The sequence below is a fragment of the Ptychodera flava genome, chromosome 1 (assembly GCF_041260155.1).
Source record: "Ptychodera flava strain L36383 chromosome 1, AS_Pfla_20210202, whole genome shotgun sequence".
Lineage (NCBI taxonomy): Eukaryota > Metazoa > Hemichordata > Enteropneusta > Ptychoderidae > Ptychodera > Ptychodera flava.
In genome coordinates, this window is record NC_091928.1 from 32855161 (window position 1) to 32873858 (window position 18698).

Below are 18698 nucleotides of genomic sequence, written 5' to 3' on the forward strand. Positions count from 1 at the left end.
CGAAGCAACACATTTAGCTTGGTATGATGATGTACAAAATTGTATAGGTAACAGCGCACTGTGTAGTTTGCTTGATCGATTCAGCAGGAGTCGAGACGCGACATACCGCTCTTCAAAACGAAGCTACTACACTAGTATTCGTTCATACACAAATAAATTGAAACTTCCTCACTGTAACGGTACATCAGATATTCCTTCCTAGAGTTTGGGCTGTAACAGACCAGGGTGTTCAACGATGTAGCCCAAGAAGTTCAAAATAACAATGCGATCATTCCTGGCGACTGCGACGAAAATCGCTGTGTCAGAGTCAAGCTCTTGCTGAATCGGGCAACACACTCTGCTCGCATATTACAACTGTTCATACAGTCGCCGTAATCCATGTCTGGATTATTTCAAAACTGCACGTTTTCTGGCACAAATTATCCATCCAAAATATCCATCAAAAATAGAACCTGTAACCCCACTAGCACCACCTCCTCTGTCTGAATGTTAGTGTTACGACGGTTGGCGCACACCGGACTGACAGTGAATGAGACAAATCTATTTTTAGTGTAGGCCTACTACGCCAAAACAAGCCAGCGCTATTGTTTTTATGTAAATTTACAAAAAAAATTGTTACTTTTCTTTTGCTTTGAACTCTTGACCCAGTTCTGTGTCTGAAGCAGTTCGTGTTGCATGTAAATATTAATGACATTTTGATGAACGTAATGCAGTATGTTATCGTAGGATATTGTGCTCGTGTGTTGTCAACGTAATCCAAACTTATAAAAATGCTCGGTCTCGGGCGATGATTTTCCGACGTTCGATCTCTCAGACGTCCGTTTTCTGCATTTTGGACTGAAACTGACGAAAATGCCGGACCAAGACGACAAAGACACACAAGTTGATATAATATATAGCAATAACCCCCTTCACAGAGGGTATACACTCGATTTTGGTACAATTCGCTCCATATAGCACTCGCCTATTGGCTCGTGCTATATGTCGCGCATTGTACCAAAATCTCATGTATACCCTCCTGCGGCGGGGTTTTGCTTAATTTTAGAGCATTGCCTTCCTAAACTCGCCACTTCTAGTTATTCGTAACCCAGAACTCTACAATTACGCATAGTAGTAGGACAGTTCATAAGCGTACACTCAAAAATGAACCCTGCGTGTATAGCACACTTCACCACCATTATCATGGTCCTCACATCACTGCCTCGTACCTCATCTTACAGCCACTTGACAGGTGAGTTTTGCAATTCTTCTTTTAGTTGACAACAATTTTATTTAAGTTTCATATTCTCTTTGCACACGATAAGATTTCGCAAACAATGCCTGCCTTGCCTCATACTATGTGATATTTCTACTGCTACTGATTGTCTGGCATTGCTTTTAGTTTGCAACATAGTAAACTTTGCAAATCAAGACCTTCGAGGCCTAGCTTAAGAGCTGTGTTATTTAAATGGGATGACAGTTTAAGGTAACTTGTTTGAAACTTTATTTATGTATTAGAACACATATGCAATTTTTTCACAGTCTGAAAATCCCCATTTCCTAGTTGGAAGTTCTCCATCCGTTAGTTAGTTTCTATCCGTTAGATATTCTGTACAAAGGAACCCTGAACTCATTTACACAGAGGGGAGTGATAGTGGTAAGAATTTTATCACGTCAACGAAACTTGTCAACAGGCCTAAGAATCACAAAGTTGTCAAATTTGTAAGACTCAAAGGTTGGACATGAAGATAGTAGCATATGACATTAATCGAACAACAAGAAATATCTTATTCATTTGCATTATATATTCATCGGACCTATCACAACACTACTAATCCAACGGGAAGTGATGTCCAAGCAATTGAATGCCACTGTTAATGATCAATTTGATCATGACATTTTTAAACTCGCCACTTCTAGTTATCCGTAACCCATTACTCCACACTTCCCTATTACTTAGTTTCCATCCGTTAGAAATTCTGTACAAAGGATAGTAGTATGTATATACACAAAAAAAAAACAAAACAAAAAATAAACAAAACAAACCAAAACAAAATAACGGCGGTGAAGTCAGCGATTTCCTTTAAATTAAATTTATTAAAACTATTCACGAAGTCAAGTGATAAAGTACAAACTGTATAAGTTTACAGGCTACTTATCTCAGCTGGGACTCCTAGTCTCAAGAGTTGAGTGTAGACAGACAAGTCCTTCTTTGGCTTGCAGGCTTGAGTTTGATCCGTGCAGATGTTCACGGAGCAAGTCCAGCGTGAGTGTAAAAGTTTTGAAAAGTCTTGAAATAAACACTGCTGAAGTGATCCCCAAAGTCTAACTGAAAAACTGTACCGTCCCGTATTTATACTAAAACGATTATATCAAGAAGGTAACAGAACAATCTAGAATTTCTATTGATATACTAATAACTGTTCTAAAAATATATTGACTCTTTGTAAACATGACTAATTGAATTTAAGGTCATGGAGGAGGATGAACTTAAGAATGTTATAGAATAGTTAAACTCAGGTCATTATTGGGGAGAATGACCTACATAAGAAGTAGAACAGTTCATAAGCGTGCACTCAAAAATGAAACATGCGTGTATAACATAATTCACTATCATCATTATTGTTCTCATTGTCTGATACCTCATCTTACAGTCACTTGACAGCTGAGTTCTGCAAGAATACTTATTTTAGTTAACAACAATTTTATTTAAGTTTAACGTTTTGTTCGCTTACGATAAAACTTTGTGAACAATGCACCCTAGCATCATATTTTCTGATATTTCTACTGCTACTACTGGTCTAGCATTGATTTGACAAAAGAACCTCACTGTTACCGAGCAAGATTTCATTATCAACGTATCAAAAATCTGTAAGAATCATTCGCATAAGATAACATGACATAAAATAACATAACATAACATAACATAACATAACATAACATGACATAATATAACATAACAAGTAATGTATCATTGACAGATCTTAATAGTTCTAGTAACAGTCAGTATTAACAAAATTGACTTTACCATTACAGAAAAAGCGGTTAGTTGACATATTAATATGCGAGAAAAAGTTGTTAACATAGATTAGCGAGGGAGGAAGCCATGTCTAGTCTCGATGGTTGAATATTTAACGTAATTAACATTGTAAGGCCAAACCTACAAAGCCCTGCTAAGGAGACTTGTCTGAAAAATTTATGTTGAAAATTTATGTATTAGAACAACACTAGCATTTTAGAATTGTTTGAAAATCGTACTTCCATCATTCCGTTAGAATTTCTACACAAAGGAATCCTTAACTCATCTACGCAGAGGTGCGTGATACACTATAGGAGAAAAATTAGCAGACTGGAGCGAGAAAGTGACACTTTCTCGCAATCGGTGAGAATCTCTTATTATTCTCACCACTGGCAGTGAGACTTTTTAAAGTTCCCACTAGTGAGCAGTGAGAAATGCACTCCATAGTGAGAATCAAGTATGGTAACAGATTCTTACAGCTGACACTTAAAATTCTCACCAAGCACAGTGAGAATGGTTATTTTCACGGTGAGAATGTATCATACGATTATTCACAGGTGAGATTCAACCATACTCACCTGGCATTGATGTGAGAATCATCCCGACTTATTGTTCACTTTGGAGAATCAATATGGTTAATTGTCACAAGTGAATAATGAGTCTAGCCGATTTTCATCAATGAATTGTGAGTTGTTCATCCAATAAAATAACATTCTGACTAGCTTTGGTGAGAATTTCTCCGGTCTCCGATCTCACCGGTGACAATATGTTACCATCCACGATTCAACACCAAGAAGTATGTCTCGCTGGACAGCAATGAGAATAACAATATATTCTCACCATTAGCCGAAAGCCTCACTTTCTCGCTCCAGTCTCGCAATTTTTCTGTGGTATACTGGTTAGAATTTTATAACGTTAACAGAACTTGTCAAGAGACCTAAGAACCACAAAGTTGCCAAATGTGTAAGTCTATAAATGGGGACATGAAGATAGTAGCATGAAATTATACAAATAACAAGAAGTATATTATCCATTTTCATTGTATATTCACTACAGCTATCATAACACCACTAATCCAAGGGGATGTACTGCAAGGGGAATTGAATGCCCTATTTAATGATCAATTAGATCATAATATTACTTAACGCGCTACTTCCAGGTATTCGTAATCATGCATTCCACACGTTACTATAGTTACAGTGTTTTCCCTGCATGTTCATTGAAAGCGGAACTTTCTACCCCAATCATCAAAATTAGGCGGCAGACTTCACCTTTTAGGGGGCAGCCACTTTTGATGCCGATTTTGCCTTCGTAGGAAGCGCTTCCTAGATAGCATCACGATCGTCACCAAGATCAGTTGCGTCGTCTATGTCGCATGCACTACCCGTACTGACATCGAACATCATGAGCGTTCGTCAGCTTGTCATGTGCTCGGCTGCGCTCCATCTTCTGTCAATTCGTCATCAACAAGTTTCCCCGACTCAGATTTGACGTAATTATTGTTCCCTTGGACATACAAGATTCTGTCAGAATTGGGGGTTTAAATCCTTAAAATGATGCACCGATCCTCGTGCACCTATCAAGCGATTGTGTTGCATAGCATGACGCATGCCTGGACAATGCTAAAGCTGAAATTTCCCAAAGTCAGTCATTGATACACACAGTTCGCATATATTTGCTAAGGTCATCCTCATATATCAGTATATGTGAACGTCTTTGCTTGCTGTTTTTGGGCGCAATTTCTACGCTGTCAGTAACTTTTCAGGGCAGACGGGGCTCGAAATGCGCAAATTGCGCAATCGCGCAGTCGAGAGAAAAACCCTATAGTTACTGTAGTTGTAGAACAGTTCATAAACGTGCACTCAAATAAATTGCAGTTAAGAACCTTACACATACAGGTTAAGATCTTGTATTCAAATTATCAAAATCTGTAAGAATTATTATCATAACATAACATAACATAACATAACATAACATAACATAACATAACATAACATAACATAACATAACATAACATAGCACAACTTGTTATTAACCGATCTTTATACTTACAGCAGTCTGTATAAACATAATTGACTTTACCATTACAGAAAACGGTGATAAAATTAGTATATGAGATTTGCGGGGGAGGAAGCATTGCTTGGTCTCCCTGATTGAATATTAAAATAGTTAACATTGTAAATCAAAACCTTGCAGCTTTGCTAAAAGTTCTGTTTGTGAAGTGTGATAATAATTTTAACCAACCTGTCTGAAACGTTATCATGTAAATATTGGCAATTTTGAACATAATTTGAAAATCACCATTTCCATCGATCCCTTAGAGGTCTATACAAAGGAATCCTTCACCCATCTACACAAAGGTGCGTGATTGTGGTTAGAATTTTATCACGTCCACAGAAATTGTCAACAGGCTTTAGAATCACAAAGTTACCAAGAGTGTTTGACTAAAAAATGGGACATGAAGATAGTAGCATGACATTAATAAAATAAGAAGAAATACATTATCCATTCATTTAGCATTTTGTATTGATCAGACCTATCACAACACCACTAATCCAACGGGAAGTGCTGTACGAAGAGCACTTGAATGTCATGATAGTTAATGATCGATTAGAACATTGCCTTCCTAAACTCGCCACATTTTTAGTCATTCGTAACCCAGTACTCCACGATTACGCATAGTAGTAGAACAGTTCATAAGCGTACACTCAAAAATGAAAGCTGCGTGTATAGCACACTTCACCACCATCTTCATGGTCCTCACATCACTGCCCGTACCTCATCTTACAGTCACTTGAGAGGTGAGTTTTGCAATTCTTCTTTTAGTTGACAACAATTTTATTGAAGTTTCACGTGTACATTCTGTTTGCACATAATAAGACTTCGTAAACAATATCTGCCTTTCCTCATACTGCCGGATGTTTCTACTGCTCCCTATCCTCGCAATGATTTTAGTTTGCAGCAAAGTGTGTCAATAACGATTATATTACACAGTATCGTAATTTGACTAAGGAACCTTAACAATCGCAAATGTGCATGTTGAAGGTCTGTGTTTAGACGTCAAATGGAAAAGGCTTTGATAGTACAGACAGCGTAACGTATATCGGCTGGGATGTCTTTAGTTAGGTACTACAGAACATTTGAACAGAGACCTTAGGCATGTTAAGAAAACTACTGCTAGAGCTTATTTAGCCAATTATTAAATGCAGTTACAGCGATTTGATTCAATGACTTCCAATCTGTACAGTTTACAGCATTCGTGACGATTAGAACTGTTGTTTAGACAACAGACTTGATAGCTTACTCGGTAATGTGAGCGTATTTTAAATAATAATTAACTAAAGCCGTGCTTCGCACATGTATTCGGATAGATTACTGAATAACAGATAACATAAAACAAGCATGTCGATTTTAAGAGTCGAACTTTATCAGTGCGATCACAGGTCACGAAAAGATGATGTTTGTGTTTCAAATTGCCAATGGTGATTCTATAGTCCTATACACAGAGAGCCATGGTACATATCCCGACAGACCTAGACTATGTATGTGACAGGTGGCAGAAATTGCAACTGAAAAATGACCCGAGAGCAGCGCTGCCCTCAGGGCAGTTATGAGCGAACTAAACATGTGTACAACGTGCAATGACGTCAGGGCATATTGGCAGATAGGATAGGAAATGTATGTCTGCCCTGAGGGCAGCTAAGATATATTGCTACTTTCAGGGCAGATTGGTAGACACTATACCATGCTGTAAGGACAGGAAATGTATGTCTACCCTGAGGGCAGCTAAGATATATTGCTGCCCTCAGGGCAGACATACATTTCCTAGCATTAAAGCCCCAATAGCTGCAAATGTTAAAAAACCGATCTCAAAGTATCCTTAGTTTTCAAAGAGTTTTCTTTGAGTAAGAGCCATTAGAGACTTAAAAAGTGTATAACGCTGCCATGACTGTCAAAAGTGGCATGTAAATTCAAAGATTTTAACGTCATTTTAGATTTCCCGCCATTTTCAAAAACTAATCATATGACAGAGAAAATAAAGATTTTAACAACAAAATGTTGGCCATCGTGTGTTGTGCATTCAAGTAAATGGTATCATGCTTGTTTCTGGTATGATCACCATGTGTATGCGCAGGAAATACTCTTTTTTTGTATTTTCCCGTGGGGGCGTCATTTTATGGGTGCGGCACCCGTTTATTATTCAGCCTTTTAAAACGTGTAGGCATGGTCCAAATCAGCTAGCAGTGATACTTCAATACACGTCCTTCAGTTAGCACATTTACACGAACCAACTTTAGTTTGAAAACAAAATCATGAAAATAATGCATAAAATTAGCAGCTATTGGGGCTTTAAAGTATTGCATAGTGTATATCTACCAATCTGCCCTTAGGGCAGCAATATATCTGAGCTTCCCTCAGGGCAGACATATGTATCCTATCCACACATCATTGCATAGTGTATAGCTACCAATCTGCCCTTAGAGCAGCAATATATCAGAGCTGCCTTCAGGGCAGACATATGTTTCCTATCCTATCTACCAATCTGCCCTGAGGGCAGCAATACATCTGCGCTTCCCTCATGGCAAACATATATTTCCTATCCTATCTGCCAATCTGCCCTGATGACGGGCAGACATAAGGTTCCTCAGTGACGTCATTGAATGTTGTGCACATGTTTATTCCTCTCTGAACAGCCCTCAGGGCAGCGCTGCCCTCAGGTCATTTTTCAGATGCATACTTCCGCCGCCTGCTATGTATATGCCTAAGAAACGCAATTGGAAGAGCTCCCTCACATTTTTATCATGGTTACCGTTCAGGCACATTTTCATTCTATATGACGGCATTCGTGACCATTTCTTAGCCATTTTCATTCTTGTCGTTACGCGTGTTGCTGGTACAATGCCTAAATTTGTGGACAATTGAGCGCAAAAGCCGGTCCGCTATTTCCCAGTCTGATTGTAGTCATGACACCGAATCTTGCGGCATCATTTGATTTTTACAAAACCACGTTGAATCGCGTATCGCCGATCGATGGGTCTGAAATTGAGAAAATGAACTAAAGGCGTATCATGAATTAGGGCGAAGCGACTATGTATGCTACATGAGCGAGCAAACCCGTCAGCCATCTCTCAGGGTCTGGATCTCACGAATGGAGATAATAATATAAGGTTATTCAAAAATCGGAATTTATACCCTAGTACATCGTGCAGCGGGGGTATCTTAACGAAGTGTACTATGTACCAAAGCATAAATCCCGCAAATCAGTGAATAATCATACTAGCATATGCCTTTTGAGTCAAAAATCGTACTCAGCGTCAAAGTTATTGGACTCCGTGTCCTTTAATACCGAACGTTTCGGAAACTTAATGTGCAAAGAAACTACATCGGTTACAGACGCAGGTGTTTCATAATTAATAATATATAGTATTAGCATTGGTAATTCGTGTCTCTCAAAAAATACTATGGAAAATCAAAATAGATACTCTGCCCATAATATATTTATTCACAAGTTTTCTTGGCCTGATAGTAATATAAATGTTGCTCATAGAACTAAATGTTCACGTAAGAGATAAAATGTTGATTTCAGTCGTGTAAAATTGGCACAGGCGTTTCGCCTTCATGGTATCTTCCGTTAACATACTAAACATCAGTATAAGAATAGTTATATAAGTATAAGACGTTTTGTTAGAATACATTAATTCCCTGCGACAATTTCGATGCTACTTTTTGTCAACACGTGCTCGCAACTGTTGAAATTGTTTTGCGGCTCCTTTCAAGAAGTCTTATGACTGGTGGTTAAAAGGTATACAGAAAGTAGTTGTTAAGATCCCATTTCTCTCTCTGTCTCTCTCTCTCTCTCTCTCTCTCTCTCTCTCTCTCTCTCTCTCTCTCTCTCTCTCTCTCTCTCTCTCTCTCTCTCTCTCTCTCTCTCTAACACACACAGCGAATTTGGGTGGTACGACGAAGGATATTGAGAATACTATGATTGATCGATGCCTGAACTTTGGTACTTCAACAGAAACAGCATGGTATGACGTCTTATAAATACTATCCAAAATCGTGTGCATTTGTCGTCTTTCCACCTAGGCGTAGACATAATTTACCATTGGTGGTATTCAAAATACACCATATCGATTTACATAGTGTGATAGCCTTATCTGGTGAAGAGAAAATTTCCCGCATACACAATAATATATCAATACCATTGTACTTGGTTTTGCCCAATCAATTGAACAGGAGAGCAATATTTTTGGCGATTGTCAAATATTATGTATTTATGCATTACATTGGCATATGCTGTCTATGTTTCGTCTTGTTTTTAGAACGTCCTGTTTGAATGCTTTCAAGCAATTGTGATGATACTTTGGCAGGCAGTTAATCTGAGCATGTGTGAAACAGTCAGGTGAAATAGATTTGAAAGTTTAAAAAGAAACATTGATAGCTTGGACGGGAGACAGATGTATAGTTCCCTTGTAAAGTTTTGTATTCGGCACATGTCAGCTTTATTCAACCGAGTTAAAATCGCATTAAGACTATTTGTGTATAGAAAGCTCACATAGAAAGCCTGGACAATAATAATAACACATTCGTTCGTACACGACATGCTAAGTTCAACCAGTAGTTGTTGTTTAGCCTGATACAATATGTTTGTATTGTCAAAGGTATTGCTTCCTGAGATAATCCATGCATAACAAATTCCTGCTATTATCATGATTATTCCGTTACCTCAAGAATACTCAGATCAGAATCTAAGGCATTGCTGTTCATGATACGTGAATAGGAACTAATAAAAATACATATGCCTGAAATGAGAGTTTTGTGCAAAAATCCTGTGCAAGCATTTGTTTTTCCAGGAATTGCGAAATCATATGGTCAACATTTGAAGACGCCTTTGCATGTAAAGACGAGTGTGGGCTTGAGGAGGACAGCTATTCAGAATATGTAGAAGAGACACGACAAGACATTCCTATAGATGCGGTATGGATAGAGCGAATACTATGTTTAGGTGACACAGAGTAGATGTATGTCTGCCATGTGTTACACACACACGCACACACACCCACACACACACACACACACACACACACATCAACACACATACACACACACACACACACACATATATATATATATATATATATATATATATATATATATATATATATATAATATATACACATGTGTGTGTCCTCGTGGGAAATTACACTACTCGATGAGCAGAGTGTTATAAATAAAACAAATATTTATCATAGGACTGCGGGATGCATATATATATATATACTAATATATATATATATATATATATATATATATATATATATATATATATATATATATATATATATATGTATATATATATATATATCACATGAACTGGCCCGAATTCCACCTGTGTGACGTAGAACAGGACGGATAAGAAATCTGAATTACCCTGTTGTACGTCATCAACCGGAACTTTTTTCTTGCATGGTACCTTTCATACATGCGAATCGCGACGTGACATAGACCGATTTGTCGTGATGATGCCGTGCTCTGAAGACATTTTTCATAAAGGTGGCCCGATAAATCCATACATGGAAACATAGAAGGCATATCCAGCGAAATTTCGAGTCGCTAAAACCATAGCTGTTCCCGAGAATCGAATGGGGATACCACCGATCGTTTTATTTTAATGGCTTAGCTTCGCGCTCAGTAACGTTGCGTCGCAGCGCCAGTCGAGTCGCGTCGTGGACATCGTACCTGGCGATACCGGTTGACGATAAACCTGAAATCTACACATTAACGGAAGTTCAACTGATTAAATGAGTAAAGTATAATCATCGGGAAAGCGACATAGGAGGCACAAGCATAAATTCATTCGACTAACAACGATAAATTTCCTTCATCACAAAAAAAATTCCGTAAATTCTCGCTCGGAATCAAACCTGTGAAGACTGTAGTGAAGACATCAGCTGTTGAGCTGTATATGCAGCGCAGCGCTGTGGATTCCTATGTACTTCGAAAGTTGACTCTTACAACACTCAAAACAGAGTTTCCGTCAAGTAAAATTAGGATGTATCTACGGATGAGATATATGTCACTGCAAACAATGAAGTCCTTACGACGAAAACATTGATGACCGAGATCGGGATTACGAGTTGACACCGGCAGAGACCGGTGACGGCAGAGTTGTTGGCATAAACATGCAATGAGGTAGACTCTGTGTGTCATCGAACGGAATCTTTCGCGCTCGCCGAGGTCGTAAACTTGTGTGATATTTTGAAAAGCCATGGAATCTCTGAGAATGAGAATTACTGTTTCCATCGTGTCGTTGCATTTACTTCATCAATCTACGTGTAAATATTCTGAATAACTCTGAATACTATGGCTATCCGTCGCTAGCACGATGAAAGTTATGTCCACCGATGGCCGACTTGCCTTGGCATCGGTACAGCGCGAGACAATGATTGACACGTTGATGTGACCGAATCCGTACGTTTGATTGGTGGAGATACCATTGCATGTAGCAAATTTCAGCTTGATGGGATTTATGAATGAACGTATCTCCTGGTGACGGACCGCTTCACTCTTTAAATGAAAGTAATCCGCGTAAGTAAAACACAAATCGCGACGAAATTCATGCAATTTGTTACAATAATTTTGATCCATATATCCACGTTAAAAGAAAAATAAAAAGACTGTTCATGTGATAAATATATAATCCCATGGTATTTTTCTCTGTTTGACGTCATCGTATACTCGTGTTTTTCGCGGAGCCGCACAACTTCTCGCCTTCGGCTCGAAGTTGTACGGCTCCGCGAAAAACACTCGTGGATTATATATAAATATAATATATATATATATATATATATATATATATATATATATATATATATATATATAAATTCAAATTAATCAAGATGAAAGTATTATATATATATATATATATATATATATTATATATATATATATATATATCTATAATATATATTGCATACGTTGGGCTTTTAAATGTCTTTATTTTTCTCAATGGCTGAGCAGATTAGCATGGACTTTGAAAACTTGCGGGCATCTGCCGTCTAAGTGTATTGGTAAGAAACTTGACAAGTGTTGTGATATTTCCACAGACACTCTTTTGGTCAGGAATAGACGTTATTAAAGACCGAGCGATGAATTACTCGCAGTCATGTGGTTTTGTTACCCTTGGAGACACACTCACCGGATGTCTGCCGGATGGGCTTTCTTGGTGTGGTCAAGAACCTGAAGATGAAGTCATTGAAGATGGCTGTATAAACTATGAATCCTGTGGCAAATGCGAGTCGAACAGATACACATCGTCAATGGGATCATTTTGGAGTCAAGTGTCTAGTAACGTAAGGTGTTTCTTCAACAAAGATACATAGATATAGAGTCGTATAGAAAGATAGATAGATAGATAGATAGATAGATAGATAGATAGATAGATAGATAGATAGATAGATAAACAGATAGACAGACATACATACATACATACATACATACATACATACATACATACATACATACATACATACATACATACGTACATACATACATACATACATACATACATACATACATACATAGACAACAGACAGACAGACAGACATACAGACATACAGACATACAGACATACACTATTTTCAATGCATACAACTATTCATTAAGCCATACTTGAGTGAATTTATTTTCTGTCAAGCGAGGTTATCCTACCATTAATATTGCGTAGATTCTGAATCTTGTCAATGGTCGGTCTAAAAGCTGGAAGTAAAGAATCGATATAAAGTCAAATGTCCCACCCCTATCCTCAAGGTGTTTTTTTCCCTGACACATTACTGTTTAGAAGTTATCTTGACATTATCCACCCTCTTATTTGAACTTAACTAAACTTATTTATTTGTGACTTTAGGGAGACGTGTCAGCGCTAGAATGCAGCGCATGATGCAAGTTTAAGCGAGTGAGAGCAAAATTGGATGACAACTAAACGGCGGGTATAAAACCATTTTGGCTTCAAGTTTCGCAACGAACGATACACAAACATTAGCATGACGACTGAGTCTATTAAATTGTGGCATGTTCTTCGTTTTTCCTCTTTCAGCTCGCTAATATGTCATCAGGGATGGTGTCGATAATGCTAAGTGGAGAGAGAGAAGGTGGCGCTTTTCGTAAAGAGAGGCAAGTTGAGATGTCAGCTTTGGTGAATGAGTTATTCCCTATTTTTCGCAACCTTTATGATTTATTTTAAGAAAATCAATATTTTTTTCTTCCATCCGCGACAGGTTTAAAAGGACCATAATTCATCATTAATTTGTTTCCCTTTTAATCACCGTAAGCACAATTAAATGATCTTTCCGACTGAGGAATCTACTCGTTTACGTTCAATGAAAAAATCAACAATAGCATAAATGCCCTACAGAGTGTTGTTCGTCCCGTAGTGTAACTCACCATTTGCGAATGTCATTGGAATCAAAATACTAAATCGTAAGTTTTATCATATTTTATTATTAAGATAGGCTATAGAAATAAATGTATACATATTCTTCCACATAAATATATGTTAATATAATTTTGCCAGTGTCTATCTGTTCGTCTCTGTATGTATGTATGTATGTATGTATGTATGTATGTATGTATGTATGTATGTATGTATGTATGTATGTATGTATGTATGTATGTATGTATGTATGTATGTATGTATGTATGTATGTATGTATGTATGTATGTATGTATGTATGCATGCATGCCTGCGCACGCACGCACGCACGACTTGAGGCCGGTGGCCTATAGTACTGAATAAACTTACTTATATTGTATGTATGTATGTATGTATGTATGTATGTATGTATGTATGTATGTATGTATGTATGTGTGTGTGTGTGTGTGTGTGTGTGTGTGTATGTATGTATGTATGTATGTATGTATGTATGTATGTATGTATGTATGTATGTATGTATTATGGACGCACGCATCGATCATGTCACGTACGTACGCAGTGTGTGTATGTATGTATGTATGTATGTATGTATGTATGTATGTATGTATGTATGTATGTATGTATGTATGTATGTATGTATGTATTATTTGTATTTGCACAGAGACACACAAATACACACATATACACAAATATAACCTTTCTTTTTCACCGACACACATAGACACACAATATGGTTCACATAATAACCATTTGCTGTAATATCTTGCCTGCAGTTTCCTTACCGACTACGAACTGCCCAGCCTTAATCTTGGAAAAGTACATACCGTAAGGATTCTTCTCTATGACAAAACTGATGAGTAAGTAGCATTCAAATATCTTCTAGCTATGTTTCAGATACTTAGATATTTGAATTGTCTGCAGTTTGCGCAATCGTTTATTATGAACCAATTTAAAATACCTCTTTAGTGTGACGATGAACGTTTATCTATTTAACGTCTCGTGTTGCTAAGGCTTTCTTTCATTGTTCTTCGACAAACGGATCTGATATTTGTCCACGCATCCATTCATTCTCATACGTGTAGTAATAGAAAATCCTTTAAAGCGTATTCGTACTTTTTATTGAGACTTTCGCCTCAGTTTTGCATTTTTTGTCTCTCCCTACTTGTGCGAAAAAGGGACAGAATGGCTGTGTGTTCCTTCTTAAACGGACATGAAATAACTGTTTAATACCATTCATAACAAAGTACAAAATGTCGACTGTCAATCTTTGTTTGATGTAGATCTTGTCTGTGTCGCATATGCATGGTTGAATTCGTGACTCCATTGCCGCATTCGTTCAAATTCTTGGTATCTGTAAAATGCGACGTCATACAGTGTTCTTAACCAATGATTGTGGAGTATTTTGTCGATCATGATCGCCCAGAATTTCAGTTAGGAGATCATTTTAAACAATTAATTTTAGGAAATACAAACTTATCAAACTTTCTTTTACAGGTTACTTTTGCACGGAATATCGTTTTCCTTCGTCCACCTGAGGAAAACATTTTTGTCGATTCAGATGATGAGACAGTAGTGCTTATTAAGTGTTTAATAGATAATTTAATAAAAACTCTTCTTAATTTTCACTGTTTTTTTTTCAGGGAGAGCTGTTGTAATGGCACAGTTTTAGATTTAATTGGGGAGATTGAAGACTATGGATTTAATCATACTTGTGTGGATGATCCTGAGTAAGTAATCGATCATATATCTTCACTATAATGATGATTTCCTATCGAGATTGAGCCAAACACGGCGAACATGTACATGTCTTACTTGCAAACATATAAGCATAGGGTATTGTTCGTATCATAGCGTTACATGAATGGTGTGCCTCACAACAAACTAGATGCAAACTACAAACTACATCAGGTGAACATAAAATCCGATGCACTTAAGCCCTTGACTTTATAAAACATACAAGCACTGTTTAACGACTTTTGACCTGAAGGTTGCAATCTCATTAAAATCTCAACAGTTCACACATATTTTTGGGGTCCATACTACATCAGTAAAAACAGCATAAAATCCTCAAACAAACAACGCACGAGTCAAGAGGGAAATTAGAGTTCAAACTTTGCTAGCACATCTTGGTTTCACCAGAATTGTATTAAAGATGATGAATATTCGAAAACCATATTCTTTCATGTAGGCGTAGCTACAAACCCTCTGTCTCCTTTTCGAAAATGGTCAGTATTATGTTTGTCTATTTCACTGCAGCGAAATCGATGAGATTTGTGAGGATGGTAAAGAAGACAGACTTGAGGACGCATCAATATTCTACCAATGTGCCACCAGTACCGGTAGATCCACGCTGACCCTATCATCGATTGTGTACCTTCCTGTCTTGCTTTCCGTTTGCAAGCTTAGAAATGCGCTCAGCTCGTGGTAGCTCAACTTGCTGACTCTTTTCCCAGGTTTCTATTAAATGCATTGAAGGTTCCCTCGTTACAATTCGATGCCAGATGATCATATGCCGATTATGTGTCGATGAATTCATAAAATGTTCGTTGCAAAACAGACTATTATACATAAGAATAAAACAAATCAATGTCAATTAATTGTGTTCCGCGTACATTCACATGCCAAACAATCACTAGCAAAGTCCATGTGTACTTGTCTTGCCATGTCAAGTGGCCAACCATTGGTCATGTTTTGTCCGGCCTGATAAAAAGAATGTGCACAGTTTAAAAGTAATCAGTATGCAATTATGTAAATCCTTCCCCCTGATTAGTGCATTGACTAAAAATATGTCTTCTCAAACAAGCTGTCTTGTTGGACACCAAAATCTTACATAAAAAGAGGGGGAAACGTTTCCGATACGCGGCATTACGTACATTTCTTCTGACTTCAGTGTAATCTAGACAAACATGTTACGTTTGCGACAGGTAAGCTCCTCTGTTGCATTCTTTTAAATCCAATGTTCCTTTCAGTTTGGTTGATTTGACAAAATTGTATTGTATCATTGAAATTACACATTCATTTTAATTACAGAGAATATATATTATCGCTTTTGAGGAAATCAGTGGACGTTTACGTTTATAGCTGTATTTTGAGACCGGTAAATCAGACTAGATTCTATTAACATACATAAGTTTTTTGTTTTCATCTTCTAACAATCACACCCATCTCAGTGCTAATTCCAATAGACTGCGTCTAAATCGTTTTGACAGTCTTTCTTACAGCCACCTCATTTTTAAAATCGCATAACCAATTTACGGAATAATCTTAATTTACCCAGGGAATTACGGACCGTCAATTCTATGCTTGCATATTAATCGAGTGATTAAAATGGTATTTGAACAAATTGTATAATTTATGTGATCCTCAAAACATGTATACATAAAAAAATTCCGCTTCTATGGTAGTAAACGTAGACCTACAAAACATGGCTTTTCATTTTTTTATTCATCATTTGTTGCTTTTTACTTTAAACTGTTGTATATCTTACGTCAGCTTTTCCTTTTGCTTGTTATGAACATATAGTTTGTTGTTAGGGACTGACTTTGCACCTGTTTTGGTCGCCCAATCCTACACCCTTTTTAAAGTTTAAATACGAAAAAAACTTCACAGGGGCGCTACTTATTATTGGAACTTGTGAGAAAAGGATATATCCAACGAATTTTGTAGCCTTACATATTCAGTAATGCTTAAGAACAGAGCTCCGCTATTTCGATATTGTATATCTACTTCTCTAACGTTACAGGCTTTTCTGAGAGTGTAATGATCACAGTAACGCACCCACTTTGTGCAATTAAAGAGGTGTACCTTCAATTAATTTACATATGATATATCCTTGTGTCTGAATAAGTAGTTGATAATGAACATTTGCACGTGTACTATAGTCCTTTGTCTGCGATACGAGACAACTTGCTCTAGTTAATTATACCTATCATGCAATGATAAAGTCAATACTATCGTCTTCTTTGTAACCTAGAAGAGAGGATTTCCTCGATCCCTGCTTGGCAATATTTGAATATTGTGAATTATAATAATAGAGTTAAAATAACGTAAAGTCTAAAAATGAATAATTGAAATTGTTTTCCCTTCGGTGCCTAGTACGTACAAAACAACGGGAATTAATTTGGGATAATTGGTTTTCAGATTTTGCAAATTTCTCAAAAGTGTTAGGTGCCGTATAGCTGAATGTTGCAATATCGTAAATTACTCATAAAACAAGTGTACTGACTGTATTCGATTAAAGGTTTGAGACTGCAGTATGGTCTTCGGGAGTCTGTTTTCGTTTCTCAGATAACATGAAAATTCAACAGTAAAAGAAGAAAGTGCGATGACGCTGTTCTGTCCTCCACCAACAATTAGAAAACTGTAAACTATTAGTATACTTGAAGCATCATATTATGACTGTGATGCCGATTACGGCGACTAACAGAATTTATCAGGGCACACTTTTTTGCATTAAGGTGGCGCTGCACCCAACACACTGTATTTTGCTCAAAATCACTTTTTTGAAACTATTCATTCAGCTTCAATTACTTTGATAGCCCAAGATTAAATTTTGGTTTGATTTACCTTTTAGCTTGTCAAGTAGTCATAAGTTGTGTGACATAGAAGTGTTAATATATGCAAATGTTTGCAAATCACCCGATTTCCTGGCTTCACTTTCTCCCGATGCCAAGATCTCTAAGAAGTTAACTCCATTCTGGCTGGGTCAAACTTTCTGAAATTTTCACATTATCTTTTGTGAATACTATATAACAAAAAAAATATTTTGTTTTGCAATATAATTATTACATTTTGAAAAAGATTCACTTTAAATTTGCTAATCATGTTTTTAATCATTTTTTGAGTGCCAGTCTTTCCCGTCGCATATTAGAATGAGGATAGATAATGCAAATAAAATGGTAGGTTTTAGCTCCCATATGGCCATATATGTATGTGCCGAATGAAAGCTGTTCTTCTAGGTTGAAAAATTGTCTCGTCTGTCTGTCTGTATGTATGTATGTATATGTGTATGTATGTACACACACATACACATAATATATTATATATATATATATATATATATATATATATATATATATATATATATATATTATATATATATATAAGGTACCTTGCCATATATATGACAATGGTAGCTTACAAACTCAGATTATGCAATATCTGCTTCTTCTCCGTGTACGCAGTCAAATGAACCAGTGGAGGCTGCTCAGTTATCACACATGAAACCAACACGGAATCTGCTTTAAACCAGTTTATCACTACAGCCAA

General features: G+C 36.9%; 1 protein-coding gene across 1 annotated transcript; it reads left to right on the forward strand.

Moving 5' to 3' along the window:
* Positions 1-5648: 5648 nt before the first annotated feature.
* On the forward strand, positions 5649-18245 carry LOC139144215 (ADP-ribosyl cyclase/cyclic ADP-ribose hydrolase-like). The gene is made up of 8 exons (XM_070714871.1): positions 5649-5799; positions 8943-9027; positions 9853-9976; positions 12106-12351; positions 13095-13171; positions 14204-14287; positions 15071-15157; positions 15687-18245. Exons 2-8 carry the CDS (start codon positions 8981-8983, stop codon positions 15856-15858), a joined length of 837 nt encoding a protein of 278 aa, XP_070570972.1. The 5' UTR covers positions 5649-5799; positions 8943-8980; the 3' UTR covers positions 15859-18245.
* The last annotated feature ends 453 nt before the right edge of the window (positions 18246-18698 follow it).

Bases quoted from the DNA above. Each gene is read 5' to 3' on its own strand.
- LOC139144215 (XM_070714871.1), top strand. From the start codon at position 8,981: ATGATTGATCGATGCCTGAACTTTGGTACTTCAACAGAAACAGCATG. The intron at 13,172-14,203 runs GCAAGTTGAGAT...TCTTGCCTGCAG, and splicing joins GGCGCTTTTCGTAAAGAGAG to TTTCCTTACCGACTACGAAC. The intron at 14,288-15,070 runs GTAAGTAGCATT...TTTTTTTTTCAG, and splicing joins CTCTATGACAAAACTGATGA to GGAGAGCTGTTGTAATGGCA.